The 27,899-nt window shown below is 50.6% G+C and overlaps 14 protein-coding genes across 14 annotated transcripts; 9 read left to right on the plus strand and 5 right to left on the minus strand.

Annotated features, from left to right (window-relative positions):
- Positions 1-305: 305 nt before the first annotated feature.
- PENARI_c005G00495 (putative 2-deoxy-D-gluconate 3-dehydrogenase) lies at positions 306-1,234 on the minus strand (the record flags this gene model as incomplete). Its single annotated transcript, XM_022629540.1, has 3 exons — positions 306-809; positions 835-1,047; positions 1,106-1,234. The coding sequence occupies 3 exons, from the start codon at positions 1,232-1,234 to the stop codon at positions 306-308; spliced, it is 846 nt and encodes a 281-aa protein (XP_022490615.1).
- A 404-nt stretch (positions 1,235-1,638) lies between these two features.
- PENARI_c005G05177 (uncharacterized protein) lies at positions 1,639-3,974 on the plus strand (the record flags this gene model as incomplete). The annotated part of the gene is made up of 4 exons (XM_022629737.1): positions 1,639-1,739; positions 1,811-3,102; positions 3,151-3,470; positions 3,534-3,974. The coding sequence occupies 4 exons, from the start codon at positions 1,639-1,641 to the stop codon at positions 3,972-3,974; spliced, it is 2,154 nt and encodes a 717-aa protein (XP_022490351.1).
- Positions 3,975-4,152: 178 nt separating this feature from the next.
- On the plus strand, positions 4,153-5,065 carry PENARI_c005G12082 (SDR family NAD(P)-dependent oxidoreductase; the record flags this gene model as incomplete). Its single annotated transcript, XM_022630071.1, has 3 exons — positions 4,153-4,208; positions 4,287-4,717; positions 4,794-5,065. The coding sequence occupies 3 exons, from the start codon at positions 4,153-4,155 to the stop codon at positions 5,063-5,065; spliced, it is 759 nt and encodes a 252-aa protein (XP_022490454.1).
- Positions 5,066-5,275: 210 nt separating this feature from the next.
- PENARI_c005G00467 (NAD(P)-dependent alcohol dehydrogenase) lies at positions 5,276-6,561 on the minus strand (the record flags this gene model as incomplete). Its single annotated transcript, XM_022629537.1, has 2 exons — positions 5,276-6,457; positions 6,505-6,561. 2 exons carry the CDS (start codon positions 6,559-6,561, stop codon positions 5,276-5,278), a joined length of 1,239 nt encoding a protein of 412 aa, XP_022490180.1.
- A 612-nt stretch (positions 6,562-7,173) lies between these two features.
- Positions 7,174-9,831, plus strand: PENARI_c005G05164 (60S ribosomal uL22 domain-containing protein; the record flags this gene model as incomplete). The annotated part of the gene is made up of 10 exons (XM_022629736.1): positions 7,174-7,257; positions 7,305-7,403; positions 7,454-7,685; positions 7,749-7,858; positions 7,926-8,207; positions 8,269-8,454; positions 8,695-8,835; positions 9,004-9,217; positions 9,438-9,625; positions 9,676-9,831. 10 exons carry the CDS (start codon positions 7,174-7,176, stop codon positions 9,829-9,831), a joined length of 1,692 nt encoding a protein of 563 aa, XP_022490526.1.
- A 586-nt stretch (positions 9,832-10,417) lies between these two features.
- Positions 10,418-11,119, plus strand: PENARI_c005G07026 (uncharacterized protein; the record flags this gene model as incomplete). Its single annotated transcript, XM_022629833.1, has 1 exon — positions 10,418-11,119. One exon carries the CDS (start codon positions 10,418-10,420, stop codon positions 11,117-11,119), a length of 702 nt encoding a protein of 233 aa, XP_022490229.1.
- A 403-nt stretch (positions 11,120-11,522) lies between these two features.
- PENARI_c005G09737 (uncharacterized protein) lies at positions 11,523-12,229 on the plus strand (the record flags this gene model as incomplete). The annotated part of the gene is made up of 4 exons (XM_022629963.1): positions 11,523-11,559; positions 11,617-11,678; positions 11,730-11,768; positions 11,834-12,229. The coding sequence occupies 4 exons, from the start codon at positions 11,523-11,525 to the stop codon at positions 12,227-12,229; spliced, it is 534 nt and encodes a 177-aa protein (XP_022490561.1).
- A 93-nt stretch (positions 12,230-12,322) lies between these two features.
- On the plus strand, positions 12,323-13,099 carry PENARI_c005G08491 (GAT domain-containing protein; the record flags this gene model as incomplete). Its single annotated transcript, XM_022629904.1, has 1 exon — positions 12,323-13,099. One exon carries the CDS (start codon positions 12,323-12,325, stop codon positions 13,097-13,099), a length of 777 nt encoding a protein of 258 aa, XP_022490191.1.
- A 567-nt stretch (positions 13,100-13,666) lies between these two features.
- On the plus strand, positions 13,667-14,674 carry PENARI_c005G05699 (NADP-dependent oxidoreductase; the record flags this gene model as incomplete). The annotated part of the gene is made up of 1 exon (XM_022629760.1): positions 13,667-14,674. One exon carries the CDS (start codon positions 13,667-13,669, stop codon positions 14,672-14,674), a length of 1,008 nt encoding a protein of 335 aa, XP_022490395.1.
- Positions 14,675-15,833: 1,159 nt separating this feature from the next.
- Positions 15,834-16,760, plus strand: PENARI_c005G10076 (lytic polysaccharide monooxygenase; the record flags this gene model as incomplete). The annotated part of the gene is made up of 1 exon (XM_022629984.1): positions 15,834-16,760. The coding sequence occupies one exon, from the start codon at positions 15,834-15,836 to the stop codon at positions 16,758-16,760; it is 927 nt and encodes a 308-aa protein (XP_022490347.1).
- A 517-nt stretch (positions 16,761-17,277) lies between these two features.
- PENARI_c005G01203 (uncharacterized protein) lies at positions 17,278-18,063 on the plus strand (the record flags this gene model as incomplete). The annotated part of the gene is made up of 1 exon (XM_022629566.1): positions 17,278-18,063. One exon carries the CDS (start codon positions 17,278-17,280, stop codon positions 18,061-18,063), a length of 786 nt encoding a protein of 261 aa, XP_022490624.1.
- Positions 18,064-19,437: 1,374 nt separating this feature from the next.
- PENARI_c005G12130 (uncharacterized protein) lies at positions 19,438-20,108 on the minus strand (the record flags this gene model as incomplete). The annotated part of the gene is made up of 4 exons (XM_022630072.1): positions 19,438-19,590; positions 19,650-19,781; positions 19,842-20,014; positions 20,063-20,108. The coding sequence occupies 4 exons, from the start codon at positions 20,106-20,108 to the stop codon at positions 19,438-19,440; spliced, it is 504 nt and encodes a 167-aa protein (XP_022490207.1).
- Positions 20,109-21,468: 1,360 nt separating this feature from the next.
- PENARI_c005G05055 (uncharacterized protein) lies at positions 21,469-21,976 on the minus strand (the record flags this gene model as incomplete). Its single annotated transcript, XM_022629732.1, has 2 exons — positions 21,469-21,560; positions 21,634-21,976. The coding sequence occupies 2 exons, from the start codon at positions 21,974-21,976 to the stop codon at positions 21,469-21,471; spliced, it is 435 nt and encodes a 144-aa protein (XP_022490576.1).
- A 1,685-nt stretch (positions 21,977-23,661) lies between these two features.
- On the minus strand, positions 23,662-27,599 carry PENARI_c005G10010 (uncharacterized protein; the record flags this gene model as incomplete). The annotated part of the gene is made up of 7 exons (XM_022629981.1): positions 23,662-23,888; positions 23,950-24,530; positions 24,579-24,778; positions 24,826-25,439; positions 26,330-26,471; positions 26,533-27,126; positions 27,186-27,599. 7 exons carry the CDS (start codon positions 27,597-27,599, stop codon positions 23,662-23,664), a joined length of 2,772 nt encoding a protein of 923 aa, XP_022490299.1.
- Positions 27,600-27,899: the final 300 nt, after the last annotated feature.

Below are 27,899 nucleotides of genomic sequence, written 5' to 3' on the forward strand. Positions count from 1 at the left end.
GGATTTTCCATGCAGCCGCTGTGATTTGCTGTCGATCGGCCCTGCAGGGCTCGGCGTGCCGCCCAGACACCTTTCGAAGTAGACGAGAGACATTATAAATTATCATAAATTAAATGCGTAAGAGATTTCCTGATGTCGATACTTCCCCTTTGTGGTCTGACATTGGCTTTGTTTAGCGGTTTCACATCGGAGCTGTCATTCTTGCTGAAACTCTGGCGCATCCACTTCATAGGAGACATGGAGATACATGGATAGGAGATAAAGTGTCTATGCAGGAAATACAAGTATAAGTGCTTTATGACTTCTCACCGCCCCATCCAGCCACCATCCACTGTGAGAATCTCCCCCGACACATAACTACTAGCTCGACTCGCCAAGTACACCACAGCACCCTTGAAGTCCTCGGGATTTCCCCATCGGCCAGCAGGGATACGCGCCATAATCCCAGCATTGCGGTTTGCATCGTTGATAAGGGCAGTGTTCATATCGGTCGCGATATACCCAGGGGCAATAGCGTTGACATTAATCCCCTTGGCAATCCACTCATTAGACAACGCCTTGGTCAACTGCCCAATGCCACCCTTGGACGCCGCATAGGCCGGCACTGTGATCCCGCCCTGGAAGGTGAGTAGCGATGCGACGTTGATGATGGACCCCCGACGGCCGGAGGGAAACTCGGAGGCGTCACGGGCAAGCAAGTATGCCCCGAATTCCCGGCAAAGCGCAAACACCGAGGAGAGGTTGACTTCTAGGACCTGATTTTCCACAAATGAGACATTGAGACACCGAGGGGGGTCTTCAGGGGGTGTCTAGAATAGATTGGGCGGGGCTTACCTCGTCCCAGTCCGAGTCTGGGAACTGTTCGCTCGGGTGTCGCCGTTGAATCCCTGCGCAGTTCACTAGAATCTCGGGTTTGAGGCCTTGGCTGGTCACGGCGGGGATGATGTTTTTGACAGCTTGGCGATCTCCTAGTTCTGCGACGTGGATCCAGGCTTGACGACCGAGGCGGGTGATTTCGTCTTTAGTGACTGTGTTGGTGTTGTCTCTCTATGGGGTGTTAGTGTATTATCCATATATATCCCTCCATTCTTGGTGATTCCCGTACCTGAACCAGGATAACGTCGGCGCCAGCCTCGGCCAAGGCAAGGGCCATGGCTTGGCCAATGCCTCGTGTGCCACCGGTGACGAGGGCGGTTTTCCCGCTTAGGGAGAAGAGGGACATAACGTCTGCCATTGTGGTATCTGTGAATTAATTGTAATGAAAGAATTGAAGAGAAAAGAAGAATACATGAAATACATAAACTGACCCCAATGACGCGGGGTTTCTCCGATGTGGCAATTCCTATAACCGCCTCAATAGCCGTCGGCAATTGACAATTTTCCCCTCATAGAGATATAAGCAATTGTAGATGGAATTGTGAGGAAATGGCGCGTGGAGAAGACTTGACTCTCCGCAGGTTGACTTGGAGAAGATATATATCTATAGTTGGTAGACAGAGAAGTAGACAAAGACAGAGTAAATGTAGAGTTCACCGTTTCCCCACAGTCTCCCCGTACATCTGCGGGGGTTCTGCTCTTTCGCATCTTTGCATATTCCAATTTCACAGCTTCACGGCTTCAGCCTGAGATGTCTTAACAATGGACGACGAATCTCCGACAGAAACCTCAAGGCGCGACATCGCCAAACGAGTGTCACGAGCCTGCCTACACTGCAGACAGCGCAAGTCCCGATGTGACCTGTAAGAACACCCGGATTTCACATTCTCCAGCCTTACCCAGATCTACAGCTCATCCCGCTGATCGAAAACAGAGACAGCAACGGCAACCCAGGCAAACCACCCTGTCAGCGCTGCGTCCGCGAAAACCGCGAATGCATCTTAGGCGGCTCAAATCGTGGGGGCCGTCGAATCCGCAAGAACAAGATCAAAAACTTCACTCCGGCAAATCCCTCGCCAAGCAAAGATTCCGACGCTTCAAGTCCAGCTAATTCAGATAATCGCCCGGCACAATCACAACCTTCTTACCCCGGCCCTGTGGTCTTTTTACCTCCTAACCCGCCAGCCCCGGCTTCCGTCGCCGTCGAGGAAGACGATGCCTCTATAAACTCCGTTCCGCGCAATCCGTCCGACGCGTGGCAATGTCTGACCGGTATCGCGACGCAGGGCGCCGGCACGGCTGAACCGCGTCAGGACCGTGTTCGCTCGGAGTCGACTAGTTTCTCCACATATAATGGTCTGCGCGCTGGTGTAGTGTCGGACTTTACAACCCCAAACACTGGGATCAGGGCTTATAGACTTGTTCAATCGCGGTCACTAGATCCGGAGACGGTGTGGCAGCTTATTTCTCGCTACGCGGAGAACTTCCACCCGTACCTCCCGCTCGTGCCGCGCAAGTATTTCGTGCGCTCTGCCCTGGATGACTTTGCTGGTAATGAGAAGCACTTGCTCACCGCCGTTCTGACCATCGCGTCTAAGGATCTGGTCGATCAACCTGAGATCCATGAGTACTGCTCGAAATACATGCACGAATTGATCTCTGGCATTGCTGCCGGCGCAGAGTGTGATGTCGAAGCAGTGGAGGCGCTCTTACTACTGGCAGAGTGGGAACCGCAAGGTCTGCGACCTCGTATCGAGCGCGTGGGACGAGGCGAGGAAGACCGCGCTGCGTGGATGCATGTCGGGCTTGCTTTGCGCTCGGGATACTTTATTGGCATGGATCGCACGTCCTTCCGGGGTGATCCGTACGGTGATCAGGAGAGCGAGGCGCGTCGCCGGCTGGCGTGGGCTAGCTGTTATGTTTCTGATCGGTTGATTTCTGTGCGTATTGGACGTGCGTTTTGGTCGCGAGGACCTGGACCGATGACTGGTCTTGTCAGTCAGGATTTTCCTTCGTTGCAGCCTGTTAAGGAGGGCGATGAGGATTATTCGAAGATTTGGCAGGCTATGTTGGATTTGACGCAGCTTTATGGGAATGTTCATGAGGTTTTGTATTCTGGTATGCGGGCCAGTAACCAGATGATGTTGATGGGCGATTATGTGAAATATGTGGATGATTTCCGTCTTGCTATCTTGCGGTGGAAGTCACTTTGGGGTTCATTGGATTGTAAGTTGACCTTTATGGACTTCGGAAATGACTGGACTAACATTATAGGCTCACCACCCATGCGAGCAACTCTGCAGTTATCATATGAGTATCTGCGCTTATACACAACGGCATTTGCATTCCAAGCCGCCATCTCTCAATCGCTCGTCCAGCCGAAGACCGATGGGCAAGGCCAGCGAGAAAAACTACGATCAACATTCAAGAATGTGGCCTCGATGCAGGATTCGCGGTTCATCTATGAATCCGTCGACGCAGCTAAATCATACTTGACCATCCTTGTGGACTCGGTAGATCCGGAGAAGCATCTCCATTTCATGCCTCTCCGTTTCTATCTGTATGGAATCTACTCTGCTGTTTTCCTCTACAAAGTAAGCCATCAACACTCCCTTGAGTCCCTCTTGAATGCCCCTTGAACCCGGCTGACAGTTCAGGCCCGATCATTCGGGATGATGGTCCCATCAGAAGAAGCAAAAGTCCAAGGCCTCGTGGCGCGAACCACAGAAGTCCTCAAACAAGCAAGTGCCGGCACCGACGATGTCGGCTCACGCTACGCCCGCCTCCTCGAACTCCTCTGGAAACCCAAAGCAGCCAACTCCAACCCCTCTGAGGCCCAGAACAGCGATTTCTCACTGCAAGCCCTACCAAACCCGGTAGCAGACCCGGGCTACATGCAATTTAGTCCCGCAAACGATTTCTCATGGCTCGACTTGGAGGCTGTAGGCGACTATGTATCTGGAGACCAGATTTCCGGCGGGTTATTGGGCTTGGATGCATTCCAGAACGCATCTGATATGTATCAAGGCCAGGATCGATCGCAGGCGTGGCAACCGTCTGCTTGGATGGGTGATATGAGCAGTAATCTTCTGTTCTAGTTGTTTTCCAATCCGACGGATCGTATATACTCCGACGGCTAATGATGCGGGGCTGCGGGGGGTTCGGAGATCGCCCCGGTAGCCGAGGCCAGCAACATCGTCTTCGATTTGAGGGGATTTTGTTCTTCTATTTACTCACATCCCATCCATCCTCCAATTCAGTCGCATCAGTCGCATCATGTCTCTCAACGAGGTTCAGGGCCGTCTTGCCCTCATCACTGGCGCTTCGGGAGGGTAAGCTTTTACCCACCTACCCCAACATCACCACCATCAAACTCCAAACCAAACAAAAAACTAACAACGAACCCCCAGAATCGGAGCAGCCTGCGCACACCAACTCGCTGCCAATGGCATCCACCTCGCCCTCACATACGCAACAAACCTAACAGCAATGACCGAGCTAGTAACGGACCTAAAAAGCAAATACAGCAACGAAGGACTCCGCGTCTCAATCCACAAAGTAGACGTCGGCTCCGCGGACGACATCGAACGCATGTTTCAAGAAATTGACCAGGAACACGGCCACCGCCCAGACATCCTCGTCTCAAACGCCGGCTACGGCAAACGAGTCCCCAACGTCTGGGATTGCACCCTCGAGGAATTCGACTACACGCTCCAGGTTAACCTGCGCGCATCCTTCATCCTTGTCAAGGGTGTCGTTGAGCGGATGAAGAGTCAGCGCTGGGGACGTATTGTGTTTATGTCTTCTATTGCTGCGCAGGGGGGTGGGATCAATGGATGTCGTGCGTATCCTTCCCTTTCTCTCTCTCATCCTTCTATAGTATACGTTACACATGGCTAACTATTATATTTCTATAGATTACGCCGCATCAAAAGGCGGCCTAACAGGAATGATGAAAAACCTCTCAACCCGTCTTGCCGAGTTCAATATCAGTGTTAATGACGTTGCCCCGGCTATGATTGGTGATACGGGTATGATTCCTAATGCTGCCGCTATCCCGGAGGTCGCGGCAGGGATCCCGCTGGGCAGGTTGGGGACTCCTGAGGAGACGGCGAATGTTGTTACTATGTTGGTTAAAACGGGGTATATGACTGGCCAGAGTTTGTTGCTGGCTGGGGGGTTGAAGTGAATTTGTATTTATGGATATATATCTTTTGAGGTAGATAATTTGGATATAGTATTATATTGCTATTAATATGTAAATGCAAATGCAATATATTGATTCGTTAGACTCAATTATACCCTTCACTATCACTATTCCCATCTACATATACATCCAACTTTTCCACAGCACACCAAGGGTATCTAGCACAAAACTATTCCTATTCCATATCCACGCTTAAAGCAAACCGTTCGCCCGTCCCCGATTCTCAATAATGACCTTAACAACCGGTCTCCCATCCTCATCAACGCCAGCCCCAGCAAGCTGGAAAGCTCTAGCCCCCTCCTCAAGCCGAACCCGATGCGTAACAACCTTCTCCTCAACACTCCTCATCTTCCCACTAGCAAGCAAAGCAATCGCAGCAGGATACGCAGCCCCGTCATACCGGAACACACCGATAATATCAACCTCCCGCAACGCAGCAGCGCCAACAGGAACCGTCTGCACCGGATTACCCATTCCAATCTGGACGAGGACGCCGCCGGGCGCCGAGGCGTAGATTCCCGCTTGTACGCAGGCCGGTACACCAGTGCAGTCGTAGACACGGCTGAAACCAGGCATTGTCAAGCCGGACTCTGACGAGGATGCGGCTTCGGTAAGTGTCGCAGCGACAGATTGCGCAGTAGACAATGCGTACGCCGTCTGCTCTGCATGCGGGGCATCCTTCGCGGGAGGTGGATTCGAAGGATCACCACGGGGAATCAGGGCAGTCTTAAGACCCAACCCCATGGACTTGGCGATTTCCAGACGTCGCTCGTCGATATCCGCGACGAGGATCGAAGTGAAGTTCTCACTCGCGGCAAGAGCACCGGCGATTAAGAGGCCGATGGCACCAGCGCCGAAGACAAGCGCTGCTGTTTCTTCGCCGGCCGCGGCGTTCAATTCTACTTCTTCTTTGGTGGGTGGGTGGGAGCGGCGCACTGCGTGCAGGCAGACGGCGAGCGGTTCGACAAGGGCGCCTGCTGCGTCGCTGACGCTGTCTGGGATTGCGTGACACATATCTGCTGGGTGGTTTGTGCGGTCCATTAGGGTTCCGTCGAGGTGTGGGTATGTTTTTGCGCTGCTGCGGAAGCGCATTTCTTTGCAGATGTTGTACCGGCCTTGTTTGCAGAGGGCGCAGGTTCGGCAGGGCAGGCCGACTTCTAGGGCGACTCTGTCGCCGGGTTTTAGGTTGGAAACGCTGCTTCCTGTTGCTGTTACTGTGCCTGCTGATTCGTGGCCTAGGCACATTGGTTCCCGGACGACGAAGTCGCCGTTGCGGCCGTGGCTGTAGTAGTGGAGGTCTGAGCCGCAGAGGCCTGTTGCGCGGATTGCGACTTGGACTTCGTGCGCGCTTGGCGCGGAGACTGTGCGTTGTTCCTGGGGTTGTTAGGGGTTTGTATAGAAGTGGAGATGGTGGTGCTTACAACGCGGAGGTCCTTTGCGCCGTGGAGGACGAGCGCGGTGGTGGATGTGTCTGTCATGATTGCGGTTGGATGGTCAGTAGCAGTGGCAGTGGCAGTGAGAGTCAATGGATATAAGTAAAAGAGAGAAGTAAACCGATTCCCGGCAACCCCGCTGACGGCATTTGGAGAATCGGCCCGTTGTGTTTTCCCCCACGGTGAAGTGGAGAGATTTGGCCAACGGAGTAACTCCGTGCTGCTGCTCGGCTATTGAGATGATTTGGAGTAACTTCATTTCCCGACGTGGGGGGCAGCCTTCATATCAGTAAGTTATTTCATGAGGGTATTCAATAGTACATGCATAGACATTGAATTGAATAGCAAGTGTAGGAGTATAATATCTATATCATCACCATCCACAGTAAATCTACACTACATCTACATCTACATCTACAACTACAGCGCTGTATACCCTCATCTATACTGTGGGGCAATGACATCGCGACACATGGGGGTGCGATAGCGGGGGCGCAAGGCAATTCTTTCTCCCTTTCGCGCGCAATTGCTTTTTCTTTCCTTATTCTAATCTCACACTCCTCGCTGTACTCATAACATCACAAGGTAAGCAGTATATCAGCGACATCATTGCGCGCATCTAACATCCCCGCATAGTCTCCAAATCACAAATTCACCATGTCGCAATCAGCCCTCCTCATCGGAGAAATCTCACACGCGCGCAAGGAATGGGAGAGTCTCTCCTCGAAGTTGACATTGAAGGTACGTCCTCTAGCTATGTATCGCGACCAGAAATTAAGATAGAACAGGAATTCCCTAGCGGAACACGAGAGGAGTTCATCGCGAACTGCAAGGCGGGCCAGTATGACGATGTAGTAGCTCTCTACCGGTCTAATACTTCCACGAAGGTAGACATTGTCCCAATTTTTCAGATGAGTCCTTCACTAACCATTTACAGTACACTGGTCCCTTCAATGCAGAGATGGTCGCCGCCCTGCCCAAGTCGCTGAAGTATATTTGCCACAATGGTGCCGGATACGATAACATCGATGTCGCTGCTTGCTCAGAGAGAAACATTGCCGTGTCTAGCACACCTGTCGCGGTCAATGATGCGACTGCCGATGTAGGCATCTTCTTGATGATTGGTGCGCTGCGCCAGGCTCATGTGCCTATTATGGCTCTTAGGGAAGGTAAGTCTAACAGAAGATACACTATATCTGATCTAGTAGCTGACCACGCGACCCGATATCCAGGAAAGTGGCAGGGGCCAATCACCGCTGGAGGAAAGCAAGAGCGCGCCACGCTCGGCCATGATCCTAAGGGCAAGGTCCTTGGTATTCTGGGTATGGGAGGTATCGGCCGGGTAAGTTGTGCATACACAGATCCTTAAGTTGTCTGCGAGGTTTGCTAACCCTTATCTCAATTTGCAGGAAATGGCCATCCGCGCCAAAGCTTTCGGCATGAAGATCCAATACCACAACCGCTCCCGGCTACCAGCGGAACTAGAAGGTGGCGCAACTTACGTTTCCTTCGATGAGTTGCTTGCCAATGCAGACGTGCTCAGTTTGAACCTCGCGTTGAATGCTTCAACACGCCATATCATCGGTGCCACTGAGTTTGGCAAGATGAAGGATGGTGTTGTGATTGTCAACACGGCGCGTGGAGCGTTGATTGATGAGAAGGCGCTTGTTGCGGCGCTTGAGTCTGGCAAGGTATGTACCTGGAGTTATCCATACTCCATGAGGACCAATTTGACTGACGGTTGCTGTTTAGGTGCGCTCTGCTGGTCTGGATGTGTATGAATGCGAGCCTGAGATTGAACCTGGTCTTGTGAGCAACCCTCGTGTTATGCTGTTGCCTCATATTGGTACCATGACCTATGAGACTCAGAAGGAGATGGAGATTTTGGTGTTGGATAACCTGCGGTCGGCTGTTGAGAAGGGGCAGTTGATTACACAGGTGCCTGAGCAGAAAAAGTAGAAATATATAAGTAGAAAATAGATATAATAAATGGGACCTTAAGCTTAGCTTCTCCTACTGCAGGTGTACATGTGTTGAGTCAATTTTGTAACTAACTTAACGTTAACTAAGTTGAAATGACACCTGTTTCCCAAGGTTATAGTTCCAAGGCTGACATGACTCAGCATTGACTAAGCCACCTGGGCAAATACCAGACCAACCACATTCGGCTAGCGTTAGGGCTCGCTTAGGGCCAGAGCGCCAAGAGCGAAAAAACCGCACCAAACCTGGTGGCTCAAGCGACCGCCGGCCGACGACGAAAAGCGACAACAATTCATCACCGAGGACCATCACACCCCCCTCGCCAACTCCTTCAAGATGGTGAGTGCTGCCTGTCCCCTTTATCGACAAATGAATCGGAATCCCATTCTCTACGACATGCCACTCGTGTGACGGCACATTCAATATCATATTCAATGTCCGATCGCCGGGTCGACCTCGCTGTCGTCAATTTCAACAACCATTGCTAACGAGCAATGCTCTATCCAGGTCCGTTACGCCGCCCAGGAGATCGAAAACGGCAAGAGCGCCCGCGCCCGGGGCTCTTACCTCCGTGTCAGCTTCAAGAACACCCGTGAGACCGCCCAGGCCATCAACGGCATGAAGCTGTCCAAGGCCGTTACCTTCCTCGAGAACGTCACCACCAAGACCATGGCCGTTCCCATGCGCCGCTACGCTGGCTCCACCGGTCGCACTGCCCAGGGTGAGTTACCCTTGAAAATTTCGATGATTGGACGGAAGATTTGTGGGATGGGAAATAGCATCGCCAATATTACGACAGCCATCGACATGCAGGGGTATAGGGAGAGGAAGATCCAAGAGACAAGATATGGGGTTATTGGCTTATTGGCGATGTTATGGAAAATTTCAATGCTGGATGAATTTTGAATTTTGAATGGGAACAAGGGCTGACCACTCCACAGGCAAGCAGTTCGGTGTCTCCAAGGCCCGCTGGCCCGTCAAGTCCGCTGAGCACATCCTTGATCTGCTCAAGAACGCCGAGGCCAACGCCGATGGCAAGGGTCTCGACACCAACGCCCTGGTTGTCAAGCGCATCCAGGTCAACCAGGCCCCCAAGGGTCGCCGCCGCACTTACCGTGCCCACGGTCGTGTACGTTTTCATCATTCTAACCATTTTTCGTCCAATGCTGATTATCCCAGATCAACCCTTACATGACCAACCCCTGCCACATCGAGCTCATCCTCACCGAGGCTGATGAGGAGGTCAAGAAGGGCCCCCAGGACCTCGAGAAGAAGACCCGCCTCTCTTCCCGCCAGCGTGGCACCCAGATCCGCCGTGCTCTCATTGAGGCATAAACGGATCGCATAAGAAGGTGTGAGGGGACGTGTTGAAAAGATTTTTGCGGTGGACGGGAAGGTTCGGAGTTCTACGGCATCAGCTGTGTATGTTGGAACGGAATTCGATACCGGATCATACAAGATTTTTAAGGTCATGGCGCCAACTTTCGGAGGAGAACCAAATAAAAAGTTTAAACGAATGGCCCTGGGTGATGGAAATAGGATTCTGTACTTCCCGATCCCTCATGATACAAACGTGGTTCTTTCTCCGTGACTATATGTGCATTCCATTCTGTTCAATATTTGACTTGTATATGTCTTTTCGACTTGTCTAGCGTAGAGACTGCAATAGTTTCCAAGGTTATACGTTATCTACAATGCTGACACCAACACTAATCTATCTAGGCAATCCAGATCCTGACTATACCAGTTCGGGTCCCCGACACCTATCTATAAAGCACGAAATGCCGAGGACGATAGCTTCAGCATTGGGATCTACATGCGGGGCAACCTGTATAAGAAGACCTGCAGTCCACAACTGTAGCTGATTCTAATATTCATCACTCATACCAGTACCATCATATATATCTCAACACCTACCAATATGTCCCTCAAAGATTACCGCCTCCTCTGCTTCGACGTCTACGGCACTCTTATAGACTGGGAAGGCGGCATCCTCTCTGCCCTCCAACCAATCCTCTCAAAAACAACGACACAATTCACCCGCGAGCACCTCCTAACAATCTTCCAAGAGTTGGAGAGCACCCAACAAAAGAAAACCCCAGACATGCTCTACTCAGATCTCCTAGCAACAGTCCACCCTATCCTCGCCACCCGCCTAGGATTAGACCCCCCCAGCACCGAAGAAAGCCAACAGTTCGGCAATTCAGTCGGAACATGGCCCGCCTTCCCAGATACCGTAGATGCCCTGCGCCGTCTATCAAAGCACTACAAGCTAGTCGTTCTCTCCAACGTGGACCGAGCCTCATTTGCTAAATCCAATGCTGGTAGTTTACAGGGTGTGCCCTTTGATATGGTGCTCACTGCACAGGATATCGGCAGTTACAAGCCCGATCTACGCAATTTCGAGTATATGCTCGAGGCTGTGGAAAGGGAGTTTGGCGTGCGTCCCGAGGAGGTGTTGCAGACTGCCCAGAGCCAGTTCCATGATCATCAGCCTGCAAGGAGGGTGGGGATTCGCTCGGTTTGGATTGAGCGGCCTGGGGCTACAATGGGGAATCTGGGAGATCCGATTTTTGATTGGCGGTTTGGGACTTTGGGGGAGATGGCTGATGCTCTTGAGTGACTTTGATATGTTCATGCATGACTTCGATACTCGATTTTTTGATGTACTGAGTACTTGAGAATGCATGATCGACGCTGTTGCTGGCGTGTACTTTATACATCGGCACGTGGCTGAGTCACCGGGAATAGAAACCTCCTGCGAGATATTTTGCCTGGAGCCTGGAGGAATCTTGGCATTTGCTGTATGGCTTCGTTGCGTACGTGGACGTATTTGCCACTGAAATGCCGTAGATATATTGACTCTGGTACCCTTTCTCGCTCAGCATGGACCTTGGCCTTAGCGAGGTTCCCTTTCTTCGCTAGTTCTGCAATGCGAGGCCCCGGCCCCCAATTACCCCCCCGGGACTATTCTGTGACAGCTCTCCTTCCTCCAAATTTCCCCTGAGAGAACCAAAGACAACACCATGAAGCGCTTTCTGGGTTCTTTGAGCAGGCGCTCGAGTGAGTCCTTCGTCTCCACACCTCCCGCAAATACACTAATCCAATCTACCAATCTAGGCTCAAGCGACAGTGTAGACCACCGCGACGACTCACCAGAAGCCATAATCGCAAAAGAATTGGTCCGTCCAGCAGCCACATCGAACAGAACCTCAAACTAACCAATAATTCAGACTGCCTTCTGCGAATCAAACAGCTCTTCGCAAGACGCGGTACGCAAGCTTCAACCTTGGATATCCCATAATCCCTATGAAACACCTCACTCACACACCGCCAGAACCATCAAGGAAACGAGTTCGTGCACCTCCCCCAAATAGTCGAAACAGCCGAATCAAGCCCCAATGCCGCCAAAGAAGCCGCCCTCCGAATCCGCAAATACCTCGCCGACCCAGCCGGAACCCCAAACCACGTCCAATACAATGCCCTCATGATAACCCGCATCTTAGTCGACAACCCCGGCCACACCTTCACCCGCAACTTCGACACGAAATTCGTTGCAACTATCAAGGAGCTCCTCCGCGCTGGTCGCGACTGGCACGTGCAGAGCTACCTCCGTCAGTACCTGGATACACTTGAGCAACAGCGCGGCTGGGACGAAGACCTCAAACTCCTGCTGCAGATGTGGGCGAAGGAAAAAACGAAACCGCAGCGCGGACTGGTGAGCCTCTCTTAGATTTTCTTGATCTCCAAGTCGAGAAAGCGTGCACAGAGAAAGTAGGCTAATTCCGGGCTATTGGCTTTGGTTGCACAGATTGATAGGTTCCCTATGGCTTCAGGTGTTGCAGCACCGCCTTTGCCGCCGCATCCGAATCCGTATCGTAGTGCCTATGCTGGTGCGGGGGCGCAGGCGTCTGCTCGACCGCCTGCGAATACACTACCCAACGCGGAAGAGTTAGCGGCGCGCGTTGAAGAGGCGAGGAACTCGGCTAAGCTACTCACGCAATTCGTGCAATCGACGCCGCCGGCCGAGCTGGAGGATAATGATCTCGTGAAGGAGTTTGTTGATCGCTGCCGCACCGGTTCGCGGCTTATTCAGGGTTATATTCATTCGACGAACCCCGCGCCGGATGAGGATACGTTGTTGACGCTTATTGAGACGAATGATGAGATTTCTGTTGCGTTGTCGCAGCAGCAGCGGGCTATGCTGAGGGCGCGTAAGGTGAGGGGGTCTTCGTCGCCTAGTTCGTCCAATGTGAATTCGCCTGAGCCGACGTCTCAGTCTCAGTCTCAGGGCTCTCCTTCTGGGGCTGCGGCGCCGAGGGAGCAGCCTTTGCCATCTGTTCCGGTTGCTACGGAGTTGCCGTCGACTGTTATGACCGGTGGTAGGACGTCAAATGCCACTACTGCTGCTCCTATTGCTGCTGCTACTGCTGCTCCTACTATTGGTAATACGGGCCGGCATGAGTATCGGTCTGAGGACTTCCAGGTTCAGAATCCCTTCGCTGATGACTATGTCACGGACGATTCTGATCATGGGAGGAATCAGACGCATCAGTCTCAGAGAGACCGGGTGCATTTCCAGCCTGCTGAGCAGGAGCGTTGATACACTCTCGGGTGGTGGTGATGCATCTTTATTCTTTTCTTGGACTTTTGGACTTTTGCGCTTGGTCGTTGTCTTGTCACTATTGCCGGCGCATAGCTATTTCCTGGTCTTTCGTTCTTCATTCGTTATGATACCTTGAGCATTGTCTTTTACAGATTTTTGAATTTATTTTCAACGTTTAAACAGCGTTATTTATACAGCTTACACAGGAGCGAGGTGTGCCAATATCGTTGTACTTCGCGTTGTGCTTTCAGTACATAGGTAGATCTTGTCAAATCGGAAGACCTGTTCTAGCCCACAAATCGCATCTCCGCTGCCTCTGGGTGGATTCCGTGATTCGCAGATAAATACGAGGTGATATACCATATTCCGTTTATGGATGCATGGCTGAATTTCCCATGTTCCGGTTAGGCTATGATGAATAGGCTATCCGGGAACGCGGAACGTCATCAACTCTCATAGTATAAGAACCACATCAGATCAGAACCAAACCACCGAATCAACCAAGCAACTTTCAAGTTTCTACGATCTCATCGCCAATCTTCAATCAATCAATCAACCATCAAAATGGCCCTCAAAACTACCATGCAGACCCTCGTACAAAAAACCGCCGCCTCAACCACCCTAACCCTAATTAACTCCCCAATCCCATCCCCAACCCCAAACTCCGACGAACACCTCATCCAAATAAAAGCCTGCTCACCCTGCTCCGGCGAACTTCTCTGGCCAAAGAACTTCCCCCCACCAACCGAGCGCCCCTTAATCCCCTGCCCAGACATGGCAGGAATAGTCATCTCCGCACCAGCCGACTCCCCCTTCCAACCCGGCGCGGAAGTCTACTCGCGCACTAATTACATTCGGCCGGGCAATGCGCGTGAATATTCCATTGCTGTTACTGAAGAGTTGGCGCGGAAACCGAAGGGACTGAGTTTCGTGCAGGCGGTTTCTATACCGCTTTCTGCTATGACGGCTTGGCAAATTCTTTTTGTCCATGCTTTCCCTACTGAGCAAGAGATGGGGATTGAAGAGGCCAAGGCTGTCTGGAAGGGGAAGAGGGTTCTTGTTACTGCTGCGTCTGGGGGTGTTGGGATGTGGGTTGTACAATTGGCGAGGATGCTTGGTGCGGAGGTTATTGGGACGTGCGGGAGTGGGAATGCCAATCTTGTGAGGGACCTTGGGGTTGGGGAGGTGCTTGATTATCGGAAGGTGGATTTGAAGGAGTGGGCTGGTCAGGATGGGAATGCGGTCGATGTTGTTGTTGATTGTGTTGGTCGGCAGGCTCTCGCTGATGCGTGGTGGACTGTTAAGGATGGTGGTGTTGTTTTGAGTATTTATCAGCCGCCTAGGGGGGTTTGTCCAGCTGGATTTGAGGGAACTGGCGTGAGGGATGTGTTCTTTGTTATGCAACCTGTTAGTAGGCAGCTGGAGGAGATTACGAGGTTGGCTGAGGCTGGGTTGTGTCGCGGGATAGTTGATAGTGTTTGGCCGCTGGAACAGTTCGAGGAGGCGTTTAAGAGGTTGGATGGGGGTCATGCGAAGGGCAAGATTGTGTTTGATCTGGAGCTGAATCGTTAGGCTAGTATGATTTGGAATATTCCATTTCAGTTGGGACTCGGACTATGATCTTTGAGACAGCTGCAATGTACTTGAATGCATGATGATCGTATGTTCTGTGGGATTAAGAGTTGATTGACTTCCCAATGCTCCCACGTGGTCTTATTTATGTAGTCTTGTTATAAACTCGTCTTCCAATGTTCATGTGTTCTCGTATCAAGCATGGAATCTACATATTATGGAAGTAAGGGCGCCGAATCCACATGCCTGGATGGTCGGTCCATATCTATAGTTGGGCGATGCTTACTATTCAGGGGGCCGAGACAACAAAGCCAGCCAGAAATTAAATTGGAGTATACCGTGAGCAAGGTGAACAAGGTATGGAAGATGAAAACTCGTTTTGACAGTTCGAAGCTTGTGCGTTTGAAGTATAAAACATAGTTCATTCATGATAGCAGGCGTCCATAGTCGGAATGATTAATAAAGGCTCAACTTGACAGGCAAACCAACCGGAATTTATCTCTATGCACTCTTTAATATGAAACCATCGAGGCTCCCAAAGTACCTAGTTAGTTTCACAAACCCCTGGCAGATGCAGGGCGACTATAGGTCGGGATTAGAGTCAAATTGGCGAAACGTCCGAGACCCACGATCATCTCTTTGACTCCACATGCTTAATTACGCAGAATATCCATCAATGACATGGCTTACAGCTCCATAACTGTCACTTGGCAGCTCCATCAACATGAAACGTTCATCCCAGTTCGGCGCGTGGGCCATGCTTGGCAGCCCTAGCTCCTGAACGTCGGGCTTGTCTCGGAAGAATCGGTCAAGTTCAATATTCACTTGCCGCCGGTCTCCAGAGAATGTCCCTGAATATATCCGATGTGTTTCAAGGCGCTACATGCAGCACTCTGGCCATGTGACGTCCATCATTGTGGAGTTTCTACTGTTTGTAGTTAATTAGCACTAAGGTGTTGAAGGGCTCTCCCCATGGCTATATAACAGGCAAATCCGCGACGGCCAAGTTGAGTATGCTGGCCAGTCCTTCTTGAATTTTTTCCCCATTCACATTCTTTTACTCCGGTCTGTGACCGTGCAGATTTTCATTCGTTATACATTCATCGGTACCGGTTTACCGTTCACTTCCATTCTCTCCATTTCCATATCCAACATCAAAATGATGAAGCAATTCACTCCCGTCCTGGCTTTCGCCAGCATGATCTCCATGGTCAACGCCCACGGCTTCGTCACCAGCCCTCAGGCCCGTATGCCCGGCTCCGCCATGGCCGCAGCTTGCGGTAACCAAGTCCAGGTGAACCAGCAGTCCGACAACTATGGCAACATCCAGGGCGAGCTCCAGGTTGCCTCCAGCCAGAGCGACTACAACGCCGCCGAGTGCGACATCTGGCTCTGCAAGGGCTACAAGTTCGCCGACAACAAGGATAACGTCCAATCCTACACCGCCGGCCAGAAGGTCGACTTCAAGGTCGACATCCGCGCTCCTCACACCGGTGTCGCTAACGTCTCCGTCGTCGATACTTCTTCCAACTCTGTCATCGGCCAGCCTCTCATCTCCTGGGACATCTATGCCTCCACTGCCACCGGTGTCACTTCCGATGAGACTAGCTTCTCGGTGACTATCCCCGATGGTCTCGGCAGCCAGTGTGGCACCGCTGGTGACTGTGTGCTGCAGTGGTACTGGTACGCCGAGTCTATCGACCAGACCTATGAGTCCTGTGTCGACTTCACTCTCGGCGGTGACTCTTCCAGCTCTGGCTCCAGCGGTTCCAGCTCCAGCGCTGTCGTCAGCTCTGCCCCCGCTACCTCCGCCACTGCTGTTGCTGCTACTACCTCTGCTGCCACTACCTCTGCTGCCACTACCTCTGCTGCCATCGCCATCGAGACCTCCATCTCAGCCCCCGTCGCTGCTCAGACTACCTTTGCCACCAGCGCCCGTCAATCAGCTTCCCCCTCCGAGGCCCCCAGCTCCGTCGTGGCTACCGCCAGCGCTGCCGGCTCGGCTCTGCCTTTCCCTACTGACAGTGCTGAGAGTGTCCTGAGCTGGGTTGAGTCTCTGCTCGGCAACTTGGTTGGCAGCAACTAAATGAAATGTCAAGTGGCTCGCTAGTTCGGGATATGCTAGACATACTGCTTCTGTCCTTAGATATACTTGTGTTTCTTCGGCTAGATATATTTATCAATACATTTTGGATCTTACCTGGCTCATCTTCTTTTCCTTTCTTCGCTGGTTGCGATGTAACGTTGGTTTATTTTTGCGATATCGGACGATTTTTTTATCACATTGCCCCGTACGGAGTATACTCTTTAGACAGCCCTGTTGTAACTTATAGTTCGTGGATAGTCCGGGGGTCATGGGGTATGCGGGGGTTCCATGGATCGGCAAATGCTGACCAAATGTCCGATAATCGCATCTTCCGCGGTCACCTCTTATTTGCAGGGCAACTTCATTCCTTCAATCTTCCAAGTATTAATACCTGGCTAAGACCAACTGCCATCTGGGTCATGTCATATAGACCATAGAATCCCCAACCATGCCAATCCGTCTCCAACAAAGACTATTCAACCTCAGCAAAAGGATAAACCCACGCCAATATACCACAATGACCAAAGCGAAAGACTGGAATGCAAGCCAATACCTCAAGTTCGAGAATGAACGCACCCTACCAACGCGCAATCTCCTCGACAGGGTGCCCCTATCATCACCAAAGAGGATCATCGACCTAGGATGCGGCCCGGGAAACTCAACATCAGTCCTGGCCACACGCTACCCAGACGCAAAGATCACAGGCCTGGACTCTTCACCTGACATGATCAAAAAAGCGCAGACTGTCCTCCCAGAGCGGGACTTCCATGTTGCAGATCTGACAACGTACAAGCCGGAGGCAGGCGACGCTGTCGACCTCTTCTTTTCTAGCGCTGTGTTCCATTGGTTGACAGCAGACGACCGGATCGCAGTTATCAGACGGCTGCTGGAGCCACAGGCCCCAGGATCTGTCTTTGCTATTCAGGTGCCGAATAACCTGAGTGAGCCGGTGCATGTGTTAATGCGTGAGACGGCGGCGGAGGGGCCATGGGCTGGGAAGTTGGCCGGGGTGCAGAGGAATGAGCTCGAGTCTGTACAGGTTATGTATGATCGGCTGAAGCCGTTTTGTGGGGAGGTTCATGTTTGGGAGACGAGTTATTATCATTCGGTTGAGGGGCCTGAGGCTGTTGTGGAGTGGGTTAAGGGGGCCGGGTTGAAGCCGTTTGTGGATCGGTTGGAGGGTGGCGAGAGGGAGGCGTTTTTGGAGGCATATTTGGAGAAGATCAAGAGGGCATATCCTGTCTCTGTTGATGGGAGGGTGTTGTTTAAATTTCCGCGGTTGTTTATGGTTGCTGTGAAATGAGAGACTGGGGGAAGGAATAAAGATGGAAATAAAAGGATGTTTGACATTGGCAGGAATCGACCCCTGGCGTTGCAGATTTGGTATTTCCTGTTAGGGATTTAGGCTTGGGAAGGGTCTTTCAGATTTCCGAATTTTGATGTTCGGATAGCCTCGTTTTTGACTTGAGATGGAGGTACCTCCACTTTTATTCCCCCGACTACTCCATATGAGGCTGTTTATATAACTCGGAAATGGGGCTGCTTGTTGCTGCTCCTCTCTAGCAGCTGTTGCCCAAATCTGAAGTCTCCACGATCCCTAACCCTTGAGATACAGCCATTTTCCCTGCCTGAGTGACATATCTCTTACATCTTCGCCCTATATCAAGCAAACAAAAGGCTTCTTTTTAACCAGCTCACTCCAGTGGCCCAAGGGGTTGTCATGGCCCGTCTTCGTCCTGCGGGGTAGCGAAGATAGATGGTCAAATTCCTTCACTGCCGGTTTGATGCTCATATACTGAAGTGATACCCAAGACTACATATAGGCACCCACTCAGGCGAATGGGAAACCCTACTCCTCCGTCTCGCTGAGAAGCCGTAGCTAGTAAGTTGATCTGATGGATATGGGCTGATGATTGGGGGGTCATGGATTGGGATCGCACCGCGGTGCCCCCATGTATTGTCCTACGAGCCCGGGAAAGGTCCGGGTTAATGAGATTTTTTAATCTTTTGCTTTGTTTTCATGAAGCTATTCTTGTGTCTCTTCTTGCTGTTCTGCTTGCCCTTCTTGGAGTGCTTTTACATGTCTTCCCTCCCCTTCTGCTCGATCTGCCCTCGTTCCCATATCCTCTCGACGAACATGAAGCTATTCCCATGACACGTCTTGCTGCTCTGCTTTCCATTTTTGCAAGTTGACCCAAATACAGGCGAGGCTATTCCCTTCCAGCTCCCCTTCCTGCCTAGTCACCAAGCTCGACCCTTGATAGATAAAGCTATGCCCTTACCACCTCTTCCTTCCACTCCTGCTCTGCCCCCTGCCTCCCACGTGCCATCCTGATTCTCCTTTCATCCAAATGAAGATATTCCCATTATCTTACCCTACTTCCCTGCCTCGTTCCCACTCTTGTTTATTACGACCATCCACACCAAACCACGCTCTCCCACCAATATTGTCGACCCTCTAGAATACTTGTCTCATGTCATGTCACTTGAGCCACGCACACTCATAACAGCAACAGACTTGCAGCCATCTGCCCTCTCACCACATACGAACTCAACTACAAAGCACCACATTGGTATCAACGTGTCACACTTTGATTGCAGCCTATACAGAGCGTTACCCAAGCATTACCCAACACGACTACAATCAAGCACAACAAAACCAACACTGCTCTAACGCTCAAAGAGCACCCGAGGCAGCAATCTTGATAGTACCGTCCGTGCGCCCACTTGAATCCAAGCTCTTACTCTCCATCTTCGAGAGTATGTCCTGTCCCGATACAACCTCCCCAAAGACAACATGCCTGCCATCCAGATGAGGAGTTTCGACGAACTACCAACACTATAAGTCAACTGTTCCCACAACAGTCACGCAGAGGTGGAGAGACTCACAGTGATGAAGAACTGAGACCCGTTAGTGTTCGGTCCCGCGTTAGCCATGGACAGCAGACCCGGCTTGGTATGCTTGATGCTGAAGTTCTCGTCTTTGAACTTCTCACCATATATCGATTTACCGCCTGTTCCCTGTGTGACATATTCATGTTAGCTTCGCTGGTTGAGAGATATGGATATCTTGAGACGTACGTTTCCGCGGGTAAAGTCACCACCCTGAGCCATGAACCTGGCAATTACACGGTGGAACGCCGAGCCTGCATATCCGAAGCCATTCTCGCCAGTTGCCAGGGCGCGGAAGTTACCAGCGGTCATTGGGACGACGTCGTCGTAGAGTTTGAACACGATGCGGCCCCATGATTCATCTAAAGATTATAAGTTATGACACGATGGAATAATTGAGATTGACATACTCTGCCCGCGGTTTGTATAGTCAATATCAAAGTAGACGTTCGACATGATGGATAGATTCTTCAATGGTGAGATTAGATTAGATGGTGAGAAGGAAGTTGAGGAGGCGGGGTATTAAAGAGAGGGGTTATGGCTTCTATACTTAGATGTCATGCATGAGGTCATGGTTGCAACTTGTCGATTCCATTGGCAGGTTGCGTGTTTGGATGTCAGATTCCGCATTGGATTGGCGAGCTCCAGCCCTGGTGGGGAGCGGATGCGCTCGGATCTATGCGTGCGGCATCGAGACGCGTTGGTGGGGAAGGGATGGGGTAGACACCTTGGCGGATTACAATAGATTCTATTCTTTTTTAACGAGGAAGAATGAAGTTCGAGAGCCTGATTTGTATAGGGTTTCACTTTCAATTATCGGTGTTCTCTGCTCAGGTTGTTTGGGACTAGCGTGCTTGGCCTATACTTGCCTCATCACTACAAGATTCATCTCTTGCATTGCATTGCACATAATTCCATCATTTGTGAGACAGCTATTCTCCAGCATTTTAGTCTGTGACTTTAGGCACTGTGAACCTCAACAGTACAGATTCAACCTAGCTCCGACTCTAGCTAGTTCGCATTGTGGAGCCCAATTCGACTTCAGAAACATGCCAGAGCCGACAGCTCCTAGTAGACGCCCGCTAATTTGCAACAAAGATGACACGTGAATTAATTAGCGCAACATGTTCAACGACAGAGAGGGTGACGCACTCGACGAGTCTCCTCTCAATTGGCCAAATCGACAGCCCTTTCGCCGGATATTGAGACATCAAACTTCCATTATTAATTCCCACCCCAGTCAATCGAGACCTTTATTGCCGAGTATAGATGATTGGATGTGTGGAATACGAAGACGAGCGGTTGATTTCGCAAAATCCTCATTTTGCCGTTGAGCACGGAACAACGTAGAAAACAATACCTCAACATTTCGGCGGGGATCAAACCACTTCCTTTCTGTTTGCTTCCCGTTCTCCTGTCGTAGCGAGATTACGATGCCGCTTAGGTTGCTGTCACTTTCCAAAAAGGGTAAGTGGCATGGCGGCAACGTGTGTTATTGGTTTATAGTAGCGGCGATCATATAGTAGCTTCATATTCCAACTCTGATTTCCACACGGACCCAGTGGGCTTGTCTTAGGCAGATGGCGGAAGGGTCTAGGAAGTAGACGGAGTCTCACACAACGAGGAGAATTCCAGTGAAGTGGGTCAGAAAAGCCGTAAATGGGAGCTATAGAGTAAGGCCATTGAATGGGTTAGGTATACCGCTGGGATACTATGTTGGGTGAAAAGTATCAAAATTAATTAAGCTAAGTGGTTGATCTCTTGTATTATGTACAGTATCAATTTTGAAGGTTCAAGTCCGTGAAGCTGGTTTAAATCACATCGCCGCACCGACGAGAAGCAGAGCTCCAGAGGCGAGCAGTGCGTTGAAGCCAGGGACAATGGAGCTGGCAGCACCTTTAGAAGACTCTGCAGAGGTGATAATCAGCCTACAACTCTCACATATGAATGAACCGAACGAAGAGTCATGAGAGAAGCTTACCCGATTTGGTGCACTGGTTCGTGAGGTCGGTGAATCGGTTCTGGAAATCCGATAGCTGGGTGGAAGCGTCTGCCAGGTCACTGGAGTCGCAACCCTTTTGAATACATGAGCTTAGGCTAGTGGCCGCGTTCTGGACGTCCGACGCGGAATCTTTGACACCGCAGAGACAGTCCGTGGTGGCTTTGTCGGAGCTTCCGCACTTGTCTTCGAGACCGGCGTCTTTGTAGAAGTCGTTAAGACATGTCTTCATGCATTGTGGCACGTCGCCCACGGTGTCCTTCCAGGTACTCTCGGCAATGGCGACGGAGGCGAGACTCAAGAGAGCGACGGGGAGGAATCGCATGATGCTGTTTCAGGGGGGAATTTATATTGACCGGGGTAGCAGGGCTGAAGCTCTGGAGGTTGCGACTATTGGGATTTGAAGAGAGGGAGGACGTACAAGAAAGCTGATACGGAACTTGGTATAGTGCGGCTCAGAGTTGGTTTATATAGGGCTGGTTTCGCTTCACTTCCTAGGTTTCCATTTTCTCCGCTTGAGCGAGAGCTCCATACGATGCCTGCGCCTTTCACGGTTATCTGTAAGAGGAAGTGCCAAGGGCGATGATCGCCTGGCGGAAGCTGTAATCCAGTCAAAACACGAGATGGGGCAAGATACGAGGCTGAAGAGACCTTAGCGAAGGGGTTTACTATACAACACGGGAATGCGTGGACGCTGAGCCGTGAAAGATCATCACTCCACAAATAGACTTGCGACCCCTGACTTCCTTTCTCAGTAAAACCATAGGCCAAGTTGTGGTGTTCGTTAATTTTCCCTGTCGATCAAAATCTCAGCGGCTCAAGAAAGCCCTTCCAGCCCCACTTAGCACCCAAGATGCTCGTACAGAGCCTCCAATCCCTTTTTCTTGGCGGGCATTTGTGTGATTAATTCTATGAACGCTCGTATTCTGAAATGAATGATTCGCGAAATATTGCCAATATAGGTAGATTCCCTTTCCCAATAGTGGTAACGGGTTCAACCGCCTAAAGACGTAGCCTTTGGAGAGCCACACGAGGAAAGGCCAACTATTCTTCCCTGACTAAATGGGCAAGGGGTAAAAGAGAAAGATAGCACTAACTTGATTTCGGTGGTCGCCCTGGGCTTGGTGGCCCATTGTTACCTGCATAGCCCCTCAAGTAACTGGCTCTTACAGTGGTCGTACTTGGTACTAGTAGTGGTGTGGAAGTCTATCTCAGGGGTCGGACAGATCTAGGAACGCAATCTAGATACCAGGAGCAACAGGAATCCTGTCAGAGTTCGGGCGTATGCCAATTAACAACCCAAGCACCCCCGATTCGTCACAACCCCAGGAGCACTCCATGCCCGTACAGGAGCTTGCAAAAATCTATGTAGTTAGCTGTTTCCGAAGACCTGATTGCACGTGTGCTGGAAATGATTTTTCCTCTGTCAGCGATCTATAGCATAGTTAAAAGTTGTCCCGCGTATTTTCGATAGTGGTTAGCTCTGGGAATGATGATTGGTCCCATTGTCAGCGGCTCTTTGAGAGAACTGATTCGCTATTTATACAAAGACACCACACCAAAGGACTTCAGGTATGATTAATAAATGACTACAATTGCTTGGTTCCTTTGAGAAGAACATTTCAAAATAAATAGGTTGCCTTTGAACTGTTTGGGTATAATGTTAAGATCCTAGTCCTAGTCCTATATACTTCTGCGGTAATGAGTTATGTACATATATACTACACCTTTATCGATCTTCGAATACAAAAACCAGATAACGAAGATTTCTGTTGTCCACCTCTTTTCGTTGACAGAGATAGGCGGAAGTGGTCAGAATCGGGCTATGCTTGCATTGACCTGAGCAAGAACCAGCTGCCAGGTTGCCCAGAATTGCACCACTTTGGTAGTCGCAGTCGTGAAACTAGCTCTGGGTTTCGAGTTGCGCTGTTTTCAGCCAAGCGTTGTCGCTATCAAACAGCACGGTACGTTGGTCCCTCGAACCATTGCAATTGCTCGCCCATAGTCAAATCACTTGTTCGGGGCGATATCGATGTCTGAGTGGTCACCGGCTTGTAATTGACCATCGATCTCTTCGAGTGCGGGACCGATATAGTTCTTCTTACCCCATACTCCATACCACACTCCCGAAATAACCACGAACCCGACAAACACAACACAGGCATAGTTCATTGTGTCTTTTGTGACGGGAATACTCGTCGGCATGGAGAAGAGTGGGATAGCAAGTAGGCACCAAGCTAAAAGGGAACAGAATTGTTAGAGAGCAGATAAAATGAAGGAAGACCATCATCCACTTACCAATGCAAACGACGTTGCAGAAGGTGCCGAGTAATCCAAGATTGTAAGAACCACGCTCAAGGTCCTTACGGCGGCGAAGAATCAAGGACACCGCGACAGGGCATGCATAACTCATTGTCAGGAAAATGACACCGACACCGGAGAACGCACTGAAAGCAGCACTTGAACCAAAGTAGATCAATCCGAGAAGCAGCTCAATGCCCATTCCAAGCAGTAATGAGTTCAATGGAATCTGCAGACGCCCATTTACATTTTTCCACCAGCCGGAGCCGGGAATGGCGCCATCACGAGCAAACGCCCAAGTGATCCGAGACGTAGCAGTGACACAGCCAATCCCACAGATCAGTCCGAGGACAATCAATGGAATCAGGAGACAGAATGCACCCGCGGAGTTGCCAGTCGCAGACTTCACAATAGTCGGAACAGGCTGAGCCGACGGGAGAGCCGCGAGCATGGCAACATCCGGAAGCACAAATGCGATAGGAATGAGGAATGCGAAACCGGCCAGGGCGTTGAGAGCAACACCACCGACGATAGCCCGGGGAACCTGGATGGCTGGTTGACGGACCTCCTCGCACATGCTATTCAAGTCAAAATCGAGGACATTAGATTGGGTGCGAGATACTCACGATGTGACCATTCCAGTAGCCGAAAGACCATATGCAGCCTGGAGCAAACCAATACAGAATGACCAACCATCTGGCCAGCCAGATTGGGGCTCGAACGAGGTGAAGACAAATTCAGCAGATCGGCGTCCGCTATGCGCGACAACCAGGATGGTAATCAGGATAGCTGTCACTCCAATAATGGTCCAGAAGATAGCAAAGGTCTGTTCAAGATTAGCAAGCGAATACCGACATCAAACACACAACATACCTCGATATGGGTGAGCCATCTATTCCCGAAAGTGGGAATAGCATGACAGAGAACAGTGATGGCGACGAAAATAAGATAAGTCTGATAAGTCTGCATATCGGCGGCAATACCAGTACCAGTAGAATCCTCAAAAACATTCAAACATTCGACGAAGAACAGCGCGGTCGCAAAGTTAACAGCCAGCGTGATAGTGATATTACCAGCGACAAAAGACCAACCACACACCCAAGCCGTGGCGCGACGACACCAGGCTGGCGAGAGGGCAAAAGTCTGGTAATAGACACCACCAGCAGTGGGATATACCGAGGTGATTTCAGCTAGAGAAACGCCTACGCACATCATGATCAGAGAAACGACAATCCAGCCCCAGATCATATTGGCCGAGCCTCCACCTATCAAGGCGTACGACATGGTGGTGGACAAGCCATATGGCACGGAGGCAAGGATGAAGCACATGAACACGACCTGCCATGTTGATCGGTTGCGGGACAGTTCTGCTGTATAACCAAGGGCTTCGAGGGTAGAATCTGCCGTGGGCGCGTCGGGTTTTGAGACTTCCATGATGTCGCTGGGGGGTTGTCGCTTGGGAGAATCAAAGTACTGAGATAGTGGCGCTTGGGAGTATCAAGGGGAGAGCATATACTGAGCATATACTAGCGCATGGGAGTATAGTATCAACTAGGAGCAGTTGGGCGTTGTCTAACGTGGCGGAGAAGAGGGCGCTGTCTAACGTTATGGCGTCGATGGGTGGCGTTCGGGCGTCGATGAAAAAGGGAAAAAGTGAAAAAACGCGGAAAACGTGGCGGTCGGGGCTTGACTTTCATAAAAGCATAAACCAACGTCTAATTCGCGCTTATTAACGGTCATTTAAGTTGAAACCGGTTTCATCCGGGTCCACTCGTAAAAATCTCTCACACGCGAGGTTTTACCGCATTAGACTGTGATATACTCCTTATTTCTGTTATAGCCATGGGGATTTCTAGAGAACAACGTATTCCACCCCGTATTGCGTTCATTCCAGAGGGAAACATTCAAGGCTGTTCGCTTGGGAAGCATCAATCTCTTGGCCCGTCAAAAGTCTCTTGACCCACTGGGGCGCAATCACCGTTTTAGGCAATGTGTTCCGGGTAAACGAATAGCTGCCCTCAAAGCTCAGGAGTAATCGATCAGGGTGAAAATACCTACTCTGGGGAAAAAGTGCAGCATGCTTGCGGGTGGTTGGGCTGAATTGTATAATAGTGATAAGTTAATGCGATAGAGAATACATCGAGCAATTGGAAGACACACAAGGTCCTGGGAACAATTACAGGTCATATCTATGTCCTCCTCGAAGGTATCACCTTGAAATCTCTCGGTTTGACGAACCATCTGGCACTTGTCGTCCACCCATCAACCCTGTTGTATTGACTCAACTCGAAATCAAAATCTCGCACCAACACTGGAATCAATTTACTCATTTCCAGTAATGAAATGTTCTTCCCAATGCAGGTTCTCGATCCCATACCAAACGGCATGAAGTTTTGCTCCATCAATTTTGACTGCTGTTCATCCGCTTCGAGCCATCGTTCAGGTCTGAAGGTAGCTGCATCCAGTCCATAGATATTTGTGTCGTAGTGTGAGACCCAACTGTTTACCCCAACATTTGTCTGTGACATTGTAGTCATGTTAGCTGCACTCACTAAGTTTCATGGTAAGGGGAGCCCTTACTCCTTCTGGGAAGAATTGGCCGGCAAGTACCTCCCCACCCTGGGGAACAACGCGGAACATTGGATATCCTGTAGCGGGGTGAACACGCAAGGCCTCTTTCATAACGGCCTGAAGATATGGCATTTCCTGTGTCTCTTTGAATGTGGGGTTGCCAGTGATCCCAGATGAGTTCATCTCCGCTCGCAGTCTCTCCATACATGCAGGGGCATGGAGCAAATGGTACAGAACTGAGCTTAAGCTGATAGCAGTGGTATCACTTCCCGCTCCAACATTCGAGCCAGCGGTGGCAAGTATATCGTAGTCGGAAAATTTCTCCGGATTCTGTGCTTGGGCTAGAAGGACCTTCATAGTCATATGAGTCGGCAGATCAGCGTGATAGTTCTTCATTATTGCTTTTGCCTCCTGGATGTGTCGGGAGCTGAAGTTATTCCCATAGCTTTGATCCATGCCTAGGTACTTGCCAACCTTCATGAACATTGGATATAGCCAGACATACAAGCCGAAATAGGAGCTTGCCGTCAAGGAGCCATCGAGGAATTCAATCATCTTTCCTACGTCTTTGCCCGCATCGAGGAACCCGAACCGATCACCGAACTGTTTTGGTTAATACAAGGTCATTGAGTGATAAAGCGCAGGATAGCCATAACACGCACAGTAATCTTTCCGATGACATCAAAAGCATAACACTGCAGCCAATGACCCATATCAATGAACTGGCCCCTCGTTGCAAAATCATCCAGTCGCTGCTTGAAAATATCGATGCAGTTGTCCACGAATGGCTCATATGCCACCAATGAGGTCATTGAATATAACGAGGCGACCTTTTTGCGATCCTCTGCATGCTTTTTAGAGGACCTCTCGGAGAACAGGTTTGTCAAACTTAGGTCGCTGCTAAAATTCCAGGCATCGTACCATTCCGACTTTAGATACTTAGAGCCATGACCGTAGATTATCCTTGTAGCCGAGGGATCGGAGATGCTGTACCAATTTGGTGCTATACGGACAATCGGGCCTGTAGTAATGGTATGAGCAAGGGGAGTGAGTTTGGCAGGAATGATACTAGCCATGTTGTTGATGCAGTCTGATGTTTGTATGGTGAAAATCACCCCGTTTCATTTGCCATAAGTACCAGAGGTTTGTGAAACGGCTGAGAGCTGGACCCGGGAGATAGAGACGAGCTGGAAATCTGATTGTAGAAATAATGAGCCGGATTATAAGGGCTGCAAGCGCTATAGGGATAAGCGTTGAAGGAGAGATCAATGACAACATAGCTCGAGATGGCAACCAAAATACTGTATTGTTGTATAAGTCCAGTCAAGTGTGGTGGAACAATTATCGGGAAGAAGAATGTGATAGATATGTTGCCC

Source organism: Penicillium arizonense (genome assembly GCF_001773325.1).
Source record: "Penicillium arizonense strain CBS 141311 chromosome Unknown PENARI_contig005, whole genome shotgun sequence".
In the NCBI taxonomy this organism is placed as follows: Eukaryota; Fungi; Ascomycota; class Eurotiomycetes; order Eurotiales; family Aspergillaceae; genus Penicillium; species Penicillium arizonense.